A 16297-nucleotide genomic window follows, 5' to 3' on the forward strand; every position below is an offset into this window, starting at 1 on the left:
CACTGTCACCAAAGCAACACATTATATCCCTACTGCTGGGATTTTCTGCTCTCAGTGTGTGTTTCTGTGTGTACCCCTGCACTATGTGTGTGTGTGTGTGTGTGTGTGTGTGTGTGTATACGTATTTGTGTTTATCTGCGTGCATGTGGCAGTGCATGCAACATGTGTGTACTACAGTATGAGAGTGTTATTTACACCATAATTGTCCCTTTTCAGTCCAGTGTTCTGCTGAGCTCAATGTGACAGACTGTTTATGTTAGGCTGGAGGCTTATGGAGGAACTGGTCACTGCACTGTGTATGTGTGTGTCTCTCCATCTCTCTGTCTCTCTCGAGCTCTTTCTCTATCATTCACTTTCTCTCTCAGTCTCCCATTCCTCTTAACCTCTCTCATTCTCTTACCCTCTCGTTCACTCACTCTCGTTTTTTTCTGACCTGGCCTCTGTTGAGGAAGCAGCAGGCCCTGTTCTTGTCAAGTGGCCTCTCAGTGGCCAAATTACCCATCCACCCCCACCCCACCCTATTCACTTACAGTACAGCAGTAGTAAATCTCAACAAAAGCAATGCAGCCCTATAAACTCGAGCAAAGCAAAGAACTAACCAAATACAGCACTGGTTTACAGCCTTTTTGGCTTGTGACTCTAAAAGAAAGGGATGCTAGCAGACGATTCCCTAATGTGGTCAAGCCTGCGTTAACAGCAACACCAAACTATGAATTTCCTCAGGTTGAGTGGCATTAACATTGAATAGAGGCTACGAAGGGGAGAGGGGTAAATTGTGACAGACAGAAAACAAAGCATTAGATGACGAAAACACTTAGAGAGAGGAGACGCATCACTCCCCGGATTTCAACAGAATCCAATCAGTCTGGGAAACTGAATGTGAAAGATGCATTAACAAGTAATTTAAAACTCACAAGTAATTTAAAAGACGTAAGCAGGCGAAGAATGAGAATATATAGAAGGATGAAGATGGATTTAGTGCTAAGATATAGACAGACGAGAAGGTAAAACAGATCTACGCAGGGTGAAAAAGGGAAAAAAAATAAGTGAGGTAGAAAGTCGGACAGAATGGGAACAAAACAGAGCCATGCTGGCAAAGTTAAAGACGAGAAGTAAAGTGCAGATGAGACAGAGGTAGCTGTATTGTGCGTCATTCAGAAAGGATTCCCCTTCATGGAGAGAAAATGACTGTCCTTCTTTCCGCTCTAGGGAAAATCTTGACTAACGGCTCCTTTATCATCAATGTCTCTGTTCCTCTTTGTCGCTCCTCTTGCCTTTCATCTCTATTTTTGGGAAAGAAGTTCCCCTACCTTTTTGTTTAGTTCCTTTTGGCATTTGTTAGCATTCTGGACATTGCAAATGGCGCCAATGAGCCAGTAGCTTATTTGTTCAAACAGAGAAATATTTCTACCCATAGAGACAAATGTGTGGTGAGGAACACTGGCCAGATAAAATGTGAAATGTCAAGTGTCAGAATGGTTCTGAGAAGCACGCAGAGCCTACACGAGTAACAATCTCCAACAGTGGGGTCACTGTCTTGCTGTAGCGACGGTAAACACCCATCACACCAGCCGGATCTCTGTCTTCTAAACACATTTCCTTAAGTGGTGTTAGCAAATGCTTGCTTTTGCTGCGATGGCTGATGTGAATGTGACTACATGCTCATCAAACAGGTGGCATATATTCAAGCTTCAATAACTTGAGTACTTTTAATGGAATACATTGAATTACTGCCAAGGTTTAATCAGATTATGTATATTTGTGTAGAAAACAAGAAGAAAAGGAGTCGAGGAAGAGAACATCAGAGATACAGATAGAGCAAAACAAACCCAGTTAACACATAAACCAACCAGCTGTTTGAAAATGGCTTTGAAAAAAAAAAAAAAAAAAACCCACTTTGCTGTTTGCAAAGCTGTTTTCATGTGTCTCTGCCTGCTTGTTCTCATTTGTGCACATGCTCTCACTGTGGCTGCAGTTTGGCTAAATTAAGTCCATAAGTCCCCTTGGGTTTGCCCATCTGATTGTCTCAAATAAACTATAGTCACACAAACCTGATGGTCACATACTGAACCCTTTTATTTATGTATGTTTGGCCCTGTACAAAGTATTGGTATGAGCCTTTTACATATCCTGTCATGTTTAATTTTAAAAAGGGACATGACCCTGGTGTCCTCAGAGGTCTGGACCTCTTGTGAGAGTGTGTCTGTAGGCCTACTCGCTTGTTCTCGTGTGTTCACATGCCATTTGCGTGTGTGTGTGTGTATGATGTGAATGACCAAAATCTCCTAGTGATGATTGCTTTGTATCCCAGAGAGCAGTACTGTAATAGGAGAGAGTTCACTACCTATTAGCATCACTGTGACAAAGATTCAAAACAACATTAAACGGTCGCACAGGAGACCAAATGTTCCACAAAGCCCCCAAATTTTCCAAAACTTGTAGACTCTTGTAGACAATATATGGTCTGCAAACAGAGGCTGAACATGTCATTCTTTTGAATGCTTTCCATGATTACGTCTTACGGGTTTTAGAATTTATGTTGTACATGTTACAGTAATAGAGAACATGCAGTTCTGTGTTCTGCTTCACTCAGTCAATGTTCCTTCCTGAGTTCTTCATAGAAAGTTTAATGCTTAAATATGCAAACAAGACGTTTACATTCAGTTAATACGTTTAATATACGTGCTCTGTCACCAGCATTTGGCTTCATTTGAAAATTTTTCTTCTTTAGCAACAACTAGTGGCACAGCTCCAGACTGACATTAACTGTGTTCGGATTGTCCACTTATTTACATGCCTATATGAAAAAGACAGGTGTAACCATGGTAACAATATACAAAAAAAAAGATGATAGCTGTAGCCTCAAAGATTAGAAGATATTAAAATGACAAATACATGACAAAAATGAGAAGGAAGCTTCACTGACTAAACTTGACAAAAATGCTTATTTTCATTGACTAAAACAAACAAAAATAAAATGACTAAAATTTGATTTTAACTAATATATATGTTCAAAAGACTAGAAAATCATCTGCTGCCAAAATTACTGCTAACCCAGCTGTCCATTTCTCGTTTTCGTTTTGTGTTCAGTCAGTTTGCCTTAAGACTACCTAGCTAGCAGTGGACTCATTGAATGTGTGTGTGGTAGTGTACCTGTGTGTGTGTGTGTGTATGCGTGTGTGTGTGCGTGTGTGTGTTCAGCTGAAACTCTTACTGAACTCAGAGCTCACCAGAAGCTCCAGTTCTTGGTGTTGTTCTCCCTCAGTCTCTCTCCTTTTCCGTGTCATTATGAAGCAAATTCATAGAGTTGGGAAAAGCTTGATTTTTTTTTTTTGTTTTTTCCCTCAAGTTGAATCATTTTCACCAGTTTTACAATATCCGTGGTCTAACTGTGGTCTGTTAATAGTGTCTCATCTTTTTCTGATTTTTCACCGTCACTGCATTTGTCTTCAACCTTCACATGCATAGTTAAGAATATGTTTAATTTGATTACATTTCAACTATCCTTATATATTTAACAAAAAATAAAAGGGACGTTTTGACTTTCTCAGTAGTTTTGCTTCAAAGCTGCTCTCTCTGTCCTGAGTGGACAGAACGTTTTACTGAAACATTACACTGCTTTTCCCCTGTATGCTTCATATTAAGTGAGATCACAATTGGTGTGATTGAGGGAGGGTGAACAGTTGTTGCTGAATGTCATATTCAAGCATTTGAAGATGGATTGCAGCTATACTGAAGGCTAATTGTAAAGCAGCTTGATGCCTGCCCCCTACTTCTGGTGACGGACACGCTGTAGAGCTTGGAGCTCAGAGGAAAAGGAAGAAGGCAATTAGGATTCCATGCGTAACTGGGAGATTTAGAGAGCGAAATTGAGCATACCTATCTTAGAGAGTGAAGGATGGAGAGCAGGAGAGGAGGAATGGGAAAGTGAAGAGGTACAAGAGCTTTGTGGAAAATAACAGGAGATTAGCACAGGAAGCGAACGCATTCGGTAACGAAGCGTTGGGCGGAGAACAACAAAGGATGTAAGGGAAAGGATGGAGGGATGGGGAGATAAGGATGCAGTGCCCAGAAGGAGAGAAGAAGAAGAAGAAGTGGAAAGAGGAAATGTCACAGTGTCAGAAACAGACTGAGACAGGACAGAGAGAGGAAACTGTTTGCGGTACTTAATCGTTACTCCTCATTGTTGCCCCATATAGAGGCGACTAAAGGTCAAGAAAACAAAAAACACGCCAGACTGAGATAGGGGTGCAAGGAGAGAGAGCGAGAGAGAGAGAGAGAAACACAATTGACCGGTGTGTAACCCGCCTTGCCAATCATTTTAGCCCATGTGTTCTCTTAATATTTCATGGTTTACCGCAGCAGCAGCCAGTCTGCCTTTTCATTCCACTGAGCTCTTGGGACTCTTTGTCACCTGATCCGTCATTTGTTTAACATTCCTTTCTAATAGTTATTTCTCTGTTTTTTCTCACTCTCTGTGGTGTAGCCAACCAATAAAGCTGTACTGTAAGTGAATCACCCCCCCACACACATCGTATATGTGTGTGTGTGTGTGTGTGTGTGTGTGTGTGTGTGTGTGTGTGTGTGTGCGCGTGCGCGTGTGTATAAAGTCAACTGGTTTGCTGGCTCAAGGCAGCCAGACTGTAAGGTTCAATGGTTTCAGTGGTCTGGGGTGTGATGTGGTGGGGAGCTGTCTGTGCCTTTGTGTGTGTGTGTGTGTGTGTGTGTGTGTGTGTGTGTGTGTGTGTGTGTGTGTGTGTTGTATGGGATATTAATTCCCTGAACACCTGCTGTTTGCATTCTTGTCTTATCCCCTTGTTGCAAACACACACACACACACACACACACACACACACACACACACACACACACACACACACACACTCACTCTCCTTACCTCTGCCTGTAATGGAAACAAACAGTGGTTAGGGCTTTTGTGCGAAAGCCTCTCGTTAGTTGTCTGACTGCCAGCTGGTCAGTTAAATTTACAGCTAAGTTAAGCTTTACTGCTGGGTTGGGTGGTTCCCCGAGCTGCAGCGGGCCAGGTGCATAAAAAGGTTGCCCTGCTAGCTTTACGTCATTCGTATCCTCTGAAGCCTTAATTTTGCATTGCCAGACCTGTTCAGTTTAATCAAGCTTGTCATTTTAGTTGGCTTTGGATTTCTAATGGTCTTACGTTGGGTGCAGAGGAGTTCTCAACAGCATGATTACATAGGTTTTCTTGTAACTTTTCATGCATTTCACCAGGATTTCTCTTTGAGACAGACACTCCTGAGAGAGAGCTGTGGGCTGCAGGGCTAAACAGTTCATATAAATATTATCAAAATCGCACTATCATCGCGAGAAATCACAAATCGCAGCCTGCAATTTAATAACGGTAGAATGTATCATACCATTATAAGAAGAAGCGTTGTAGGGTTCCTGATTCACCTATACCAACATTGTTTGCTGTTGCAGCTCACTCCACCTCTTCAACTGCGCATGTATGTGCTAAGTTGTTGATACTGTGGATTGATTTAAGGTTTAATATTAACATCTTTGTTAATTTGGTAGGTTTAGTTCTTGCAATTCATAATTTTCTGCCAAATCTAACTAAATACCCATTTGTTAGAAATGGTCTATTCCTTGACTCAAGTGTCTCTGACTGAAGTGGAGCTATAAAGACAGGTGGTGACTGCCAATGCTTACTCTTCACTTGTGTGTCTTTTGTGTTTACTGTGGCTGCTCAGAGCAACTTCCAGTGTAGGCTACAGTTTTAGGACGGCGTTGTATCTGGGTTTTGAATAAATGACGTGGTTTCATATCGGTACATAGACTGTGTACTTGGCGATAACTGATCCAGAAGGCATTTCCTATAGTATCGATATCGGAACAACTCTAATGGACACACACTCTATAGTGGCATTAGCAAATCAATAAAATCCATAGTATGAAGTAAGTACAATTCACCATAGTGTTAGTTGTAATAAATATATGTAAGTTGTCTCGGGTATATTTGATAATATGACTGTTACGTTGTTACTGGTTGTTTACCTTATGACGAGTTACAAGAAATCATACCTTACGCCTTTTTATTTCAGAATACATGACTGTCAGTTGGTGTGTTATTCATTTGACAATTTTAGCATTTCATTTCACACCAGACTTCATTTTGCTCTGGCAGTGGTATCGAGTTTCTCAGTTTTTAGGCAGTGATTTTTAGATAGGGTGATGCCATCGCTCTCCACCTGGCCCTATATCCTCAGTGTTTGTTTGACTACAGAGCAGTTTCCCTGGTGAGAGCAGAAATTTCCACTGTGAACAAGAGAAAGATGGAGATAAGGATGGGGAGATTAGAGGAAAAGGGAGAGAAAAAAGAAAAGGGCAGGAAAAATACAGCCAACTGTAAAAGAGTGAAAGATTGAGATAAAAGAGGAGAGATTAGAGCTGGAGAGAGAAAAACAGATGAAGGCGAAGAAAAAGTGTTTAGTCAACTGTGAAACAGTGAAAGATAAGACATGAGAAATTGAGAGAAGGGGAGACACTGTAAAAGAGGAGGAGATTAGAAAGAAAAAGTGGAGGGGAAGGCTGGGAACACAGGGGTGAGGCAGGCTGTGAAGGACTGACAGATTGACATTAAAGAACGGTGACTGGGGAAAGGAGAGATTTAAGATAGATGAAAGGAGGGAGAGACAGAGGGAGGGCAAAAAGAAAAAGCATAAGATTGTTGCCAAATGTGAAAAGATACAGAGAGACGGCCAACAAAGGGGTAAGAAGGGGAGAAGTGGATGGATAGAGGTGGAGTGATGGGGAACAGAAATCTTCAGATTTGATGCTGTCTCAGAGTCACTCAAAAGTGAGTGTATACATGAAATTACAAATCAACAAGTGGAAAAAATCAGTTTCTTTCACCGTGGAAGCACCTCTTTCCTCAAGTTAAAAATGATAAATCAATACTGTATTGAGTTTTTCATCACATCCAAGAAGGCTTATCAAGCTGCCTCGCTTTCCAAGGAACTGCAATCACACACATATTGAGCCAGCAGCATGTAGTTTGGATGATGGTGAAGTGGCTCACTGTAAAGAACTTATCTGGACTCTTGAATGCATTGCCAAGATCTTTGATTGGTTGATCTTTGATTACAATAAATGTATTATCATCATACATCAGAAAGTTTCAGTGCTGATATTTGAAATTCAGAATCACTCAAGTTTGTATCATGTCCATGTTTCAGTCATTTCAGAATCTGTACGCTTGACAGACGGAAAAACTCAACGTTGTGGGACATTTTATGCTTTTATTGGACACTTGACAGTAAATTGAGAATGAGAACAAAGCTTCCTGGCTGGACTCAGACCAGGGATGTTGGGATTACATGGTCAGCAACTTAAACCTCAAGCCCAACAGAGTCTTGTCAGTTTGTTCAACTTAATATAAAACGTCTTTTTATTTTATTGTAAAAAATATATTGGGGCAAATAAAACTTAACTGGCATATCATCAGTTGTCTATTTACATAACCCACAGACACAGGGTAACATTAGCATTCACCCCCCCCCCCCCCCCATGGCTGTAAATCCAGATATGCACTCTTCTTTTAGCTCCGTTTTGGCCTCCTCCAGCTCCTGAGGGAAATATCTGACTCATAAGCTGCTAAATGTTTCACTATATTCAGCTGGTTGTGGCTGAACTTTGTCTGTCTGGCTGCTGTGTCTAGAAAAAACGAGGTTGATGAGAGTGGTGTGAAAGCAGTGAAACCAAAACAATGAGCTTGAAGATACTAAAATGCTCCATAAAGGTTAGGGGAACTGCAGAGTCCTGTAATAATTCTACAGTTGATTAATTGTTCATATAAAGATGTTGATCTTTTCTTCTCTTCTCTTCTCTTCTCTTCTCTTCTCTTCTCTTCTGTTTCTCATATCAAGGATCCTCAAATGGAAACCTTATTTGCCTGGGACCTCATTCTGAGGACGTATTTGTTGTTGGTTATGATTCAGTCCAGCTTTCCATTCCTGGGTCTGCTGTAGTGGGTGGGAGTCTTTGATCGGCAGTCATTTTATGTGACCTCCCATTGTATCAGTTGAGATATTGTAACTATTCATAATCCTGGAGCCCTTTCAAGGATCCCTGGTGGACTCTGGACCCCATTTTGGGCTTTGGGAAGTGCTGCCCTCGCCCACACCATCCCTCCCTGTCTCAGACCGGGGTATGGCTCTTATTAGTGGTCCTTGCCATGGCAGCTTGGGGAAGCCTTTTGAAACCTAATATGGTCTTAAATCAGATTTATAAATGTTTAGGTGTATTATGAAAAACACACACGCAGGCTGCCTTGGCAAAACCTGCCTCTGTTTATGTGTGTGTGTGTGTGTGTGTGTGTGTGTGTGTGAGTGTGTGTGTCTGTGTGTGTGTGTGTGTGTGTGTGTGTGTGTGTGTGTGTGTCTGTGAGTGAAAGCTTATGGAGAGTTTGTATGTGAAATAAGAGAGAAAATTGTGTGGCTTGTTTGTCTGCGTTCTCTTGTGTGTGTGTGTTTTTTTTCCTTGCCCTAATTCCTCCAGTACGACAGCGTTTCAATAAACAGCATAGCTGTGTAAAGGGAACCAGTCTATACACACACACTCAGGCAGTCAGTTCATATTGCAGTATATATACATTGTGCACTCATAGTTAAAACAGATTGAATGACAGCCAGGAAACACGATAAGCTTTTAAACTCTGATGATGGAAAGAGAAAATAATTTCATCCCACTTCTTATTTTTTTAATTTTTTTTTCTGGAAAATTTTCTTCTCAATAATTCACAGCAGCAGGAGCTTTGAGTGTGTGTTTGTGTGTAGTAATTCTCATGGTGCCTGTACAGTAGAAGTGTTCGTATGTTTTGGTTTCTGTTTGTGTTTGTATATTTGTGTGCGCGTGTGCTTGTATATATGTGTGTGGGCTCATATGCTGTTGGACATTCTCACGCTTCATCTGACTGATCTGACAGCGAGAACACACACAGACACACACATGCGCACTCAGTGGGTGCTCACCGATGTTCATTTGCTTTTTGGCATTTTTTATAAAGACATTGTATGCTTTCAAAATACAGTTTGTTATATTAATTTCATACTCAGTTAAACTCACCCTGTGACCTCTGTGTTTCTCTCTGTAGGGATCTGAACAGAAACAACATCACCAGAATCACTAAAGTGGACTTCTCCGGCATCAAGAACCTCAGGATTCTGTAAGTTTGTTTGTTTCAATATTTTGTGGAGATAAACTCACTAAATTGCTCAAGGCATCTGAAGGTATTTCAACAAGTTCACATTACTTTAGCTGTTTATGTTTTTCAGTAAAAGAATGTGCCAAAGTTTGTTCTGCCACGGAATAAAAGCTTTTATAGGATTTGTTTTTTTAAACCATTTTTTTTACACATACAAAGTTCGTCACAAAATAACTCCAGATAGAGTCACTGTCTCGCTGGTGTCATCTTTGAACATCTATGTGATAACTGAAGCATAAACACCAGCAAAAACATGCTCTGACTACATTTTTGCTTCAAATGTATTAAACAAATGTGCTGGTGTAAGGAAAGCAGGTTTAATTAGAGTGACTTTGTTATATTGTTGGAAATAGTCTGATACGGTAAATGCTGGTGTGTTTCTAAGACAGTGAGATGGTGATTTGTGACACATTTTCCGCTAACAATTGACTTAACTTTCTATTATCAGTGTAGTTTCCCCAACCTTAACCCAAGGTGACAAATAAGACAAAACTTTTACTAGCTGCTTTTGGAGTTGGGTGTCTCATTTAGATGGCACTGCCAACAACTTATTTTGTCATTTAGGAATGAAGTTGGCTGTATTTAGGTATGTGGTTGAACCAGGATTTTTTTTATGTGCATATTCTCCTCTTTTTCCTTCTGACCTGTATTGGTTTCTTTACAAGGAATCCCATTAAGAAAAAGCTGCCATGCTGGAGTAATTACACAAATGCTATATTTACCTAATAGGCCTGTATATGGCTATAGGGGAAACAAGTCTCTATAAAATAAAGTTTCCCATCCTAATGAGGGATTTCAGGGCAGGAGAGAATGCAAGTGTCTTATCCAAGGAGTCGAATTTCGTAATTACTGAATTTTTACTAGGTTAAATAATAGAGTAATCATGAGCTAAGATGCCAGTAACAAGAACCAAGACTCCCATTTATAAAACAAGCAACACAACAACAAAATGTTACACTGGCGCAGATATGATGATATGCAGAGATAAAATTGCTGAAAAAATGTTGCAATCTCTGGACAAATGGTATCAAGAAACTGTGAGTTGTTGTTCGTAGGAAAGGAAAAGCTAATGTAACTCAGAGTTCACTATTTTCTCCGACGTTTCTCTGAACAATAGTTAGGGTATGCTGGATTTTGAAAGTTTTGCAATACTGGGGAATCCAGAGATGCAGAGTGCCTTTTGAAAATCAGAAACAAGCAACAGACTTTTGAGATTGAAGATGCAAAAGTTGATATGTTAAAAATGTGCAAATATAATTAAACTAAACTAGAAGAGAACCCTGCGCTTCCATGCAGAGCATAAACACATTCTGAACAGTATAGATGTTTGTTGGATCAGGTGAAGCTGAGGTTTTAAGGAGAGGTTCAAATAATACTCACATACCCATATTTACACTGAAAGGTTATTTGCTCGTTGGAAACATTTCTCCTGTTCCAACTGGCCACAAAGAGATCCCCTCTTAAGGCGTGATGCGTGTCCAGCCTGAACTAACTTGATGTGTCATAAATGGTGATTCCAACCATTCTGATATACGATCTGTTCAGAAATTGCTTAGGTTATGGGCTTTGAAAGGAGGCCAAAACAGCTGATCCCGGCTGACCACTGGTCCATCTCAAGGCAGAATCAATTCCAAGCGCGATTTATTGACTGCAGTGTAAACACGCAGCTGTCGGTAAATATCTCAAATGGACATTATTTCCATGAACCTTCTGTATACTGCTGTACGCTTCTGTGCCAGTCTAATCTTTAAAAAAAAAACAAAAAACCCTAACCCCAACAATATGCTAAGATCATTACTGATGTTGCTCTTGTTTGTCGTACTCGTCATATCTAAACGGCTGCACGTCTCTGTAGAATGTGACTCCTCGTGTCCTCTCAGCTGTCCTAATGACTTCAAGGGCTCTCCAACTCTTCTGCCTCAAGTGGCTCAAATGTGTGTGTTTGTGTGTGTTTGTGTGTGTTTGTGTGTGTTTGTGTGTGTGTGTGTGTGTGTGTGTGTGTGTGTGAGGGCTGTAATAACTATAATCACCGTTGGCTGCATGCAGCTTCCCTCCTCATTCTGTTTTCACCAGACCAGGAGATAAAAATACACTCCCGTCACAAACTACGCTGAGGAGTGGACAGAAGTTTATGCGTGCATGTGTTTGCATTTGTAAGTACTAATGCACTCTCAAATACAAACACAAACATGCATAAACTGTAACCATACTTGTCAGGACCTTGGTGGGTTTTGGAATTTATGTTTAGTTAATGTATCAGGTTAGGTTTGATTGACATGTGATTATCTGAGCAAAACAAAGATAGAGAGAGAGAAAGAGAGAGAGAGCTTTATTTGCATCCTGAGCACTTGAGACAGGGTGACACGGACCAATAAAAAAGAGGCTGTGTGTGTGTGTGTGTGTGTGTGTTTGTATGTGAATGAGAGAGTGTGTTTGCATGTGGCGGGCCAGCAGCTTGTTTCATGTGGTTGGTGATAAACTGCTGTGACATTTCCCCACTCTAAATCTCTTCAAAAAATGGGAGGGAGATGGCTTGGGAAAGAGAGTGGATAGTCTGAGAAAGTGTGTATACACACACACACACACACACGTTGTATGAAGGGATGGACAAAAGCAGTGTAGCCTTGACCCTCATCTGTAGTCAAACAAGTATTACTGTTACTTTATCAGACCTCCCTCTCTCCTCTTTCTCACGCACACACGCATGTGAATACCTAGTTCTTCTCTTGGTCGCTTAACCCTTACATACACCCCATGTGAAAAGTTTACATGTAGGAAAATGCTTTTAACCTTCCCCCCAGGAAAGTCCAATAACTATAACTGCAGGAAAAAGTAGTCCTTGATGTCCATGCTTACTTATAAGCTTGTAATTATTCATAATTACCCATCCATCCATTAGCTATACCGCTTATCCTTGAGGGTTGTGGGGAGGGGGGGTCAGTGTGGTGGTTGCCCATTACATGTGATCTGACTTCTATTCAAAATGTCAACCAAACCTATAATTTCCAGCACATACTCAATATAATTATATCATATCAATTGTATTTTCAACTGCTAGCTGATTGGGTTGTACATTAATGCCTCAATAATCATAGAATACAGAGATGAAAATTTCTTAATTGATCTTGATTGGGGTGATTTGTTTGTATTTTAAATCCTCAATTTTATTGTATGACCTCATCAAAACATCTTAACCAGACTACCTGCTGTAATCTGATTAAACATTTATTTGTACAGAAATGCTCGATCCAGTCCAGCAGTCTGAATATTCTTTAATATGAGCGATCAGATCGCATTGCTGTAATCAAAGGCACAGCTTGTCTCTGCATGCATACTGCATGTGCCACACTTAGCGTAATATCTTTGGCAGCCTTACGTTGCAAGATTTCTTCCAGATTGTTGGCGAAATTGAGTAATTCCAAACAAATTTAGATGTAGGTGAAAACTTGTGCTTGATATTGAACATTTGGCTGGGGAAAATGAATGTGGTTTCATCCATTATGTGTAAACAACAAGTGAAGTTAATATCCCCTGAAGTATTTCCTTATTTCCTTCAGAGGCCAAGTGCTTGGAGTTTGCCATAAGGTAGCGTGACATCATTATGCTTTTTCTAATGGTTGCTAAGACTTTCTAATACGGTTGAATGAAAGAGTTATTAGACACACCAGGCCCCACACACATGAAATCATTACATGTTTTCTCTCTTTTCTCCATCTCTCTGTTGATGACTAATGCCTGATACAGACCAATATAAAAACAGTACCTCATCTGAACAATATGCCAGCATCAACTCCCAGCACCATGTGTTTGGCTTATGATTCCTGGCCTTTCTAAACTTCATTCAATAAATCAGCATGTGGTTGATCTCTCATTTGGACAAATAAACTCTGATAGTTACTCAAAGTTATGTCTTAATTTAACTTTCTCTTCAGTTTGCAAGATATGTATTTCTCTCAGCATGGTGAAAGTGCAGATACACTGGAGTAAACACGCTGGATTAATGTGGGCTGGACTGTAAAGTGTGACTGATGGGCTGGAGTCAGGACTGTGAGCATGTTTGTGTGTGTGTTTGGGTATGCTTGCTACCAGTGCGTAACTACGTACCTGTGTTTACACTTTTACATGTTTACATACATATCTGACATTGCTCATTAGTCCATCTGTATGTCTATGCTTTTTCCGTACACTATTTCCTCCTGTCAGTGTGTTTGCCTTTTTTTGTGCGTGTAACCTCGATCAAGTCTGCTGGATGTACACAGCTGATTATTTTTTATTTCTCACCAATTTCCACTAAATATTTTTTGATTTTTGAAAACTGTTTTAAGCTAATTTCCTCCAGGAGCTATGCACACAAGATGTCATTTTTCCTGCTTCTCGTTATACTAACCAAAGAACCTGTTGTAATATGGAGTGGTTTTACTGCATATGGCATTTTTAAAATCAAACATTTTACCCATTTTTTTGTGTAATCGATATTTTTTACCCTATACATATTTTATACTGGTAAATGCCCTTTTTTCTTTTTAATGAATACGTTTGAGTGTGTGTGTCTGAGTCTGTAATCTTTCAGCCAAGTGCATATTTCTGTCCAACAGATTGTGTGTGTGTGTGTGTGTGTGTGTGTGTGTGTGTGTGTGTGTGTGTGTGTTTGTGTAAAGAGTCAGTATGACAGGCCATGGATTAATGGCTGTAATGCAGCTGCATGTCTAAACATTTTTCTTTGAAAGAATATTTAAAAGAAGGTCATGCCAAAACAATTCAAAGTCCACATGGCAGGCCAGACAGTGTCTCTTTTTGATACATCTTCTTTAGTCTCTTTTGGCTCTGTCTTTCTTTTTTTCTCTCTCGCTCTATCCGTCTTGTCGTTCTGCGACTCTTTATTTTTGCATCTCTATTTCCTCTCTCTCTTTCTCTCTCTCTCTCTCTCTCTCCCTCTCACTGCCTCCTTTCTCCCCCTTTCCTTTCACTTCTTCACTCCTCTCTTCCTCCACCTCTCACATTAGCCACTCTCTTCCGTTGATCTCCTCCTCCTGCCTCTGAAGAGATGTCACTCTTAACATCCTCAGACAGAAAGTATAAACACACATATCTGCGGAGATGTTCTCTCTCCTCTTTCTCTGTCCCATCTGGAAAATCTTAGATTGCCCCAAAAAACATTACAGCACACACACACAGACACAGCTGAGAGGGAAAAAGAGGAATATGTGTTACACTGGGAGCACCATTGGAAAGGCAGAAGAGAAATGGAGAAGATATCCATTGAGGGATGGAAGAGAAATGGCTTGTTAATTGTTTGTTTTGGCTCGCTGGATTGTGACATTTGTGAAATGCTGCGTGTCTTAAACTTTTTAAACTTTTTCTTCACGCCAGATTCATTTGTTCGGCACACTGATTGCTTGTTTATACAACAATTTTTTTAAAAAGTGCAAGTGCCTCTCTCCATGTTTGAAATATCTGTAAGTCTCTCGGCCAAACAGCTGATGTTGCCATTTTCCGTGGCCAGAAAATGAGGTTTATCTGGTGTGAACCTGGGGAAATTGGCTGTGAATAGAAACTCCTAAATGAAATTGTAGCATTTTAAAGAAAAATGTACTGCAACTATGTAAAGTTAATGATCACTCTTATTGACTCCTCAGATGCTGACAGTTATTCCTACCTTATCTTGACTGTTATTCCCTCAAGACTCTGAGGGATTTCTTTAAAAATGATAGTAACTACTGTTGTTCTCTCTGTCTCTCTGTGTCTGTCACTGTAGTCATCTGGAGGACAACCAAATCAGTGTTATCGAGAGAGGAGCCTTCCAAGACCTCAGGCTGCTGGAGAGACTGTAAGTACTACATCTACTACACTGTCTCGTGTGTGAATAAGACACAGAGCCAGAGCAAGTATTTTATGCATGAAAAACACCCCCAGCAGGCTACAAACAAAATATGCACGCCTGTAAACACACATTCACACACATACAGATGTTTGACTTTCTACTGCTATTTTTCCCTTTTGCCAAACACATACACACATATTCGACTTCCTGCTGCTGTGTCCTGTCCATTTTGTAAAGCATATACTCACAGAGTGTACCTGGATGATGCCCAAGTCTATCCACTTCACAGGCTACCTTGGAATCTCTCATGGATATCGCTTTGTTCCGTGTGTGTGTGAGTGTGTGTCCGTCAGTTCACACCAGGGCTCTAGTCAATAGGGTCGAGGTGTGAGTGCACAACACAACACTTCCCATATGCACACCTGCGTGTTTATGACTCCGGGTTAGAGGGATGACAGACAGGCAGCTTTTGCAGGAAGACGGGCTTCCATGTTTTTTCTGCTGTACAGAGTGTTTATGATCCTGTAGCATGAGACAAGAACACAGAGCACCACACTGTGTGTTGTCAGATGTTATCTCTTGAAAAATTGGCCAGATTTTATAGCTGTTTTTTATAGGCGGCTTTTCAGGTGATGTAACACACCTTCTGGCTGCCATAATTGAGGTCTTCAACTGATGGGAGCAGCATTTCTAAACTTAGGTCTTGGCTATCGTAGCAGTGTTGAATTGACATTGTTGTGTTAGGACTTGGCCTGGATTTTTCGTCATTGATATGTCGGTCAGATTTCATTGGCTATCTCAGTTTTTAATTAGCCTCTGTCTCTCCACAGTTTAATAAATTCAGCTGCAGTAACTTTGCTGTGTGACTCCAACATGTGGCGAGTTCTGTACGGTTCTCTCTCCTTTTCACAGCACACCATATTGATCTGGAGATTTTAAGAGTAAAAGTCCCCTTGACAGTTGGATGTTAACATGTACAGTGGCAGAAAAACATACAGAAAGTCAGAATCACTTCAGGTGACAGTAAACTTCACTCACACTGCACAGAGATGTTGAGTGGCAGCAACATGTGTATCTTGTCTTTAGATGGAGATCACACGTCTGATAGGGAAAGCGTGAGGTGACGTGCTGCTTTAATGTTAAAAGCCTCTTTAAAGCAGTGTGTCAGGGAGGGTCAGAGGTTGAGGTGAGAGAGGGAGGGAGAGATTAGGTGGGAAAACAGTTGTCTATCACAC

The 16297-nt window shown here is 40.6% G+C and overlaps 1 protein-coding gene across 1 annotated transcript in view; it reads left to right on the plus strand.

The window, feature by feature from the left end:
- The window catches only part of slit3 (slit homolog 3 (Drosophila)), a 244940-nt gene that overhangs the window by 7958 nt on the left and 220685 nt on the right, over positions 1-16297 (plus strand). Inside the window, exons 2-3 of the mRNA XM_056383620.1 lie at positions 9131-9202; positions 14997-15068. Coding sequence (XP_056239595.1) covers positions 9131-9202; positions 14997-15068 — 144 coding nt within the window. The remainder of the gene's footprint in view (positions 1-9130; positions 9203-14996; positions 15069-16297) is intronic.

Source organism: Seriola aureovittata, chromosome 8 (assembly GCF_021018895.1).
Source record: "Seriola aureovittata isolate HTS-2021-v1 ecotype China chromosome 8, ASM2101889v1, whole genome shotgun sequence".
In the NCBI taxonomy this organism is placed as follows: Eukaryota; Metazoa; Chordata; class Actinopteri; order Carangiformes; family Carangidae; genus Seriola; species Seriola aureovittata.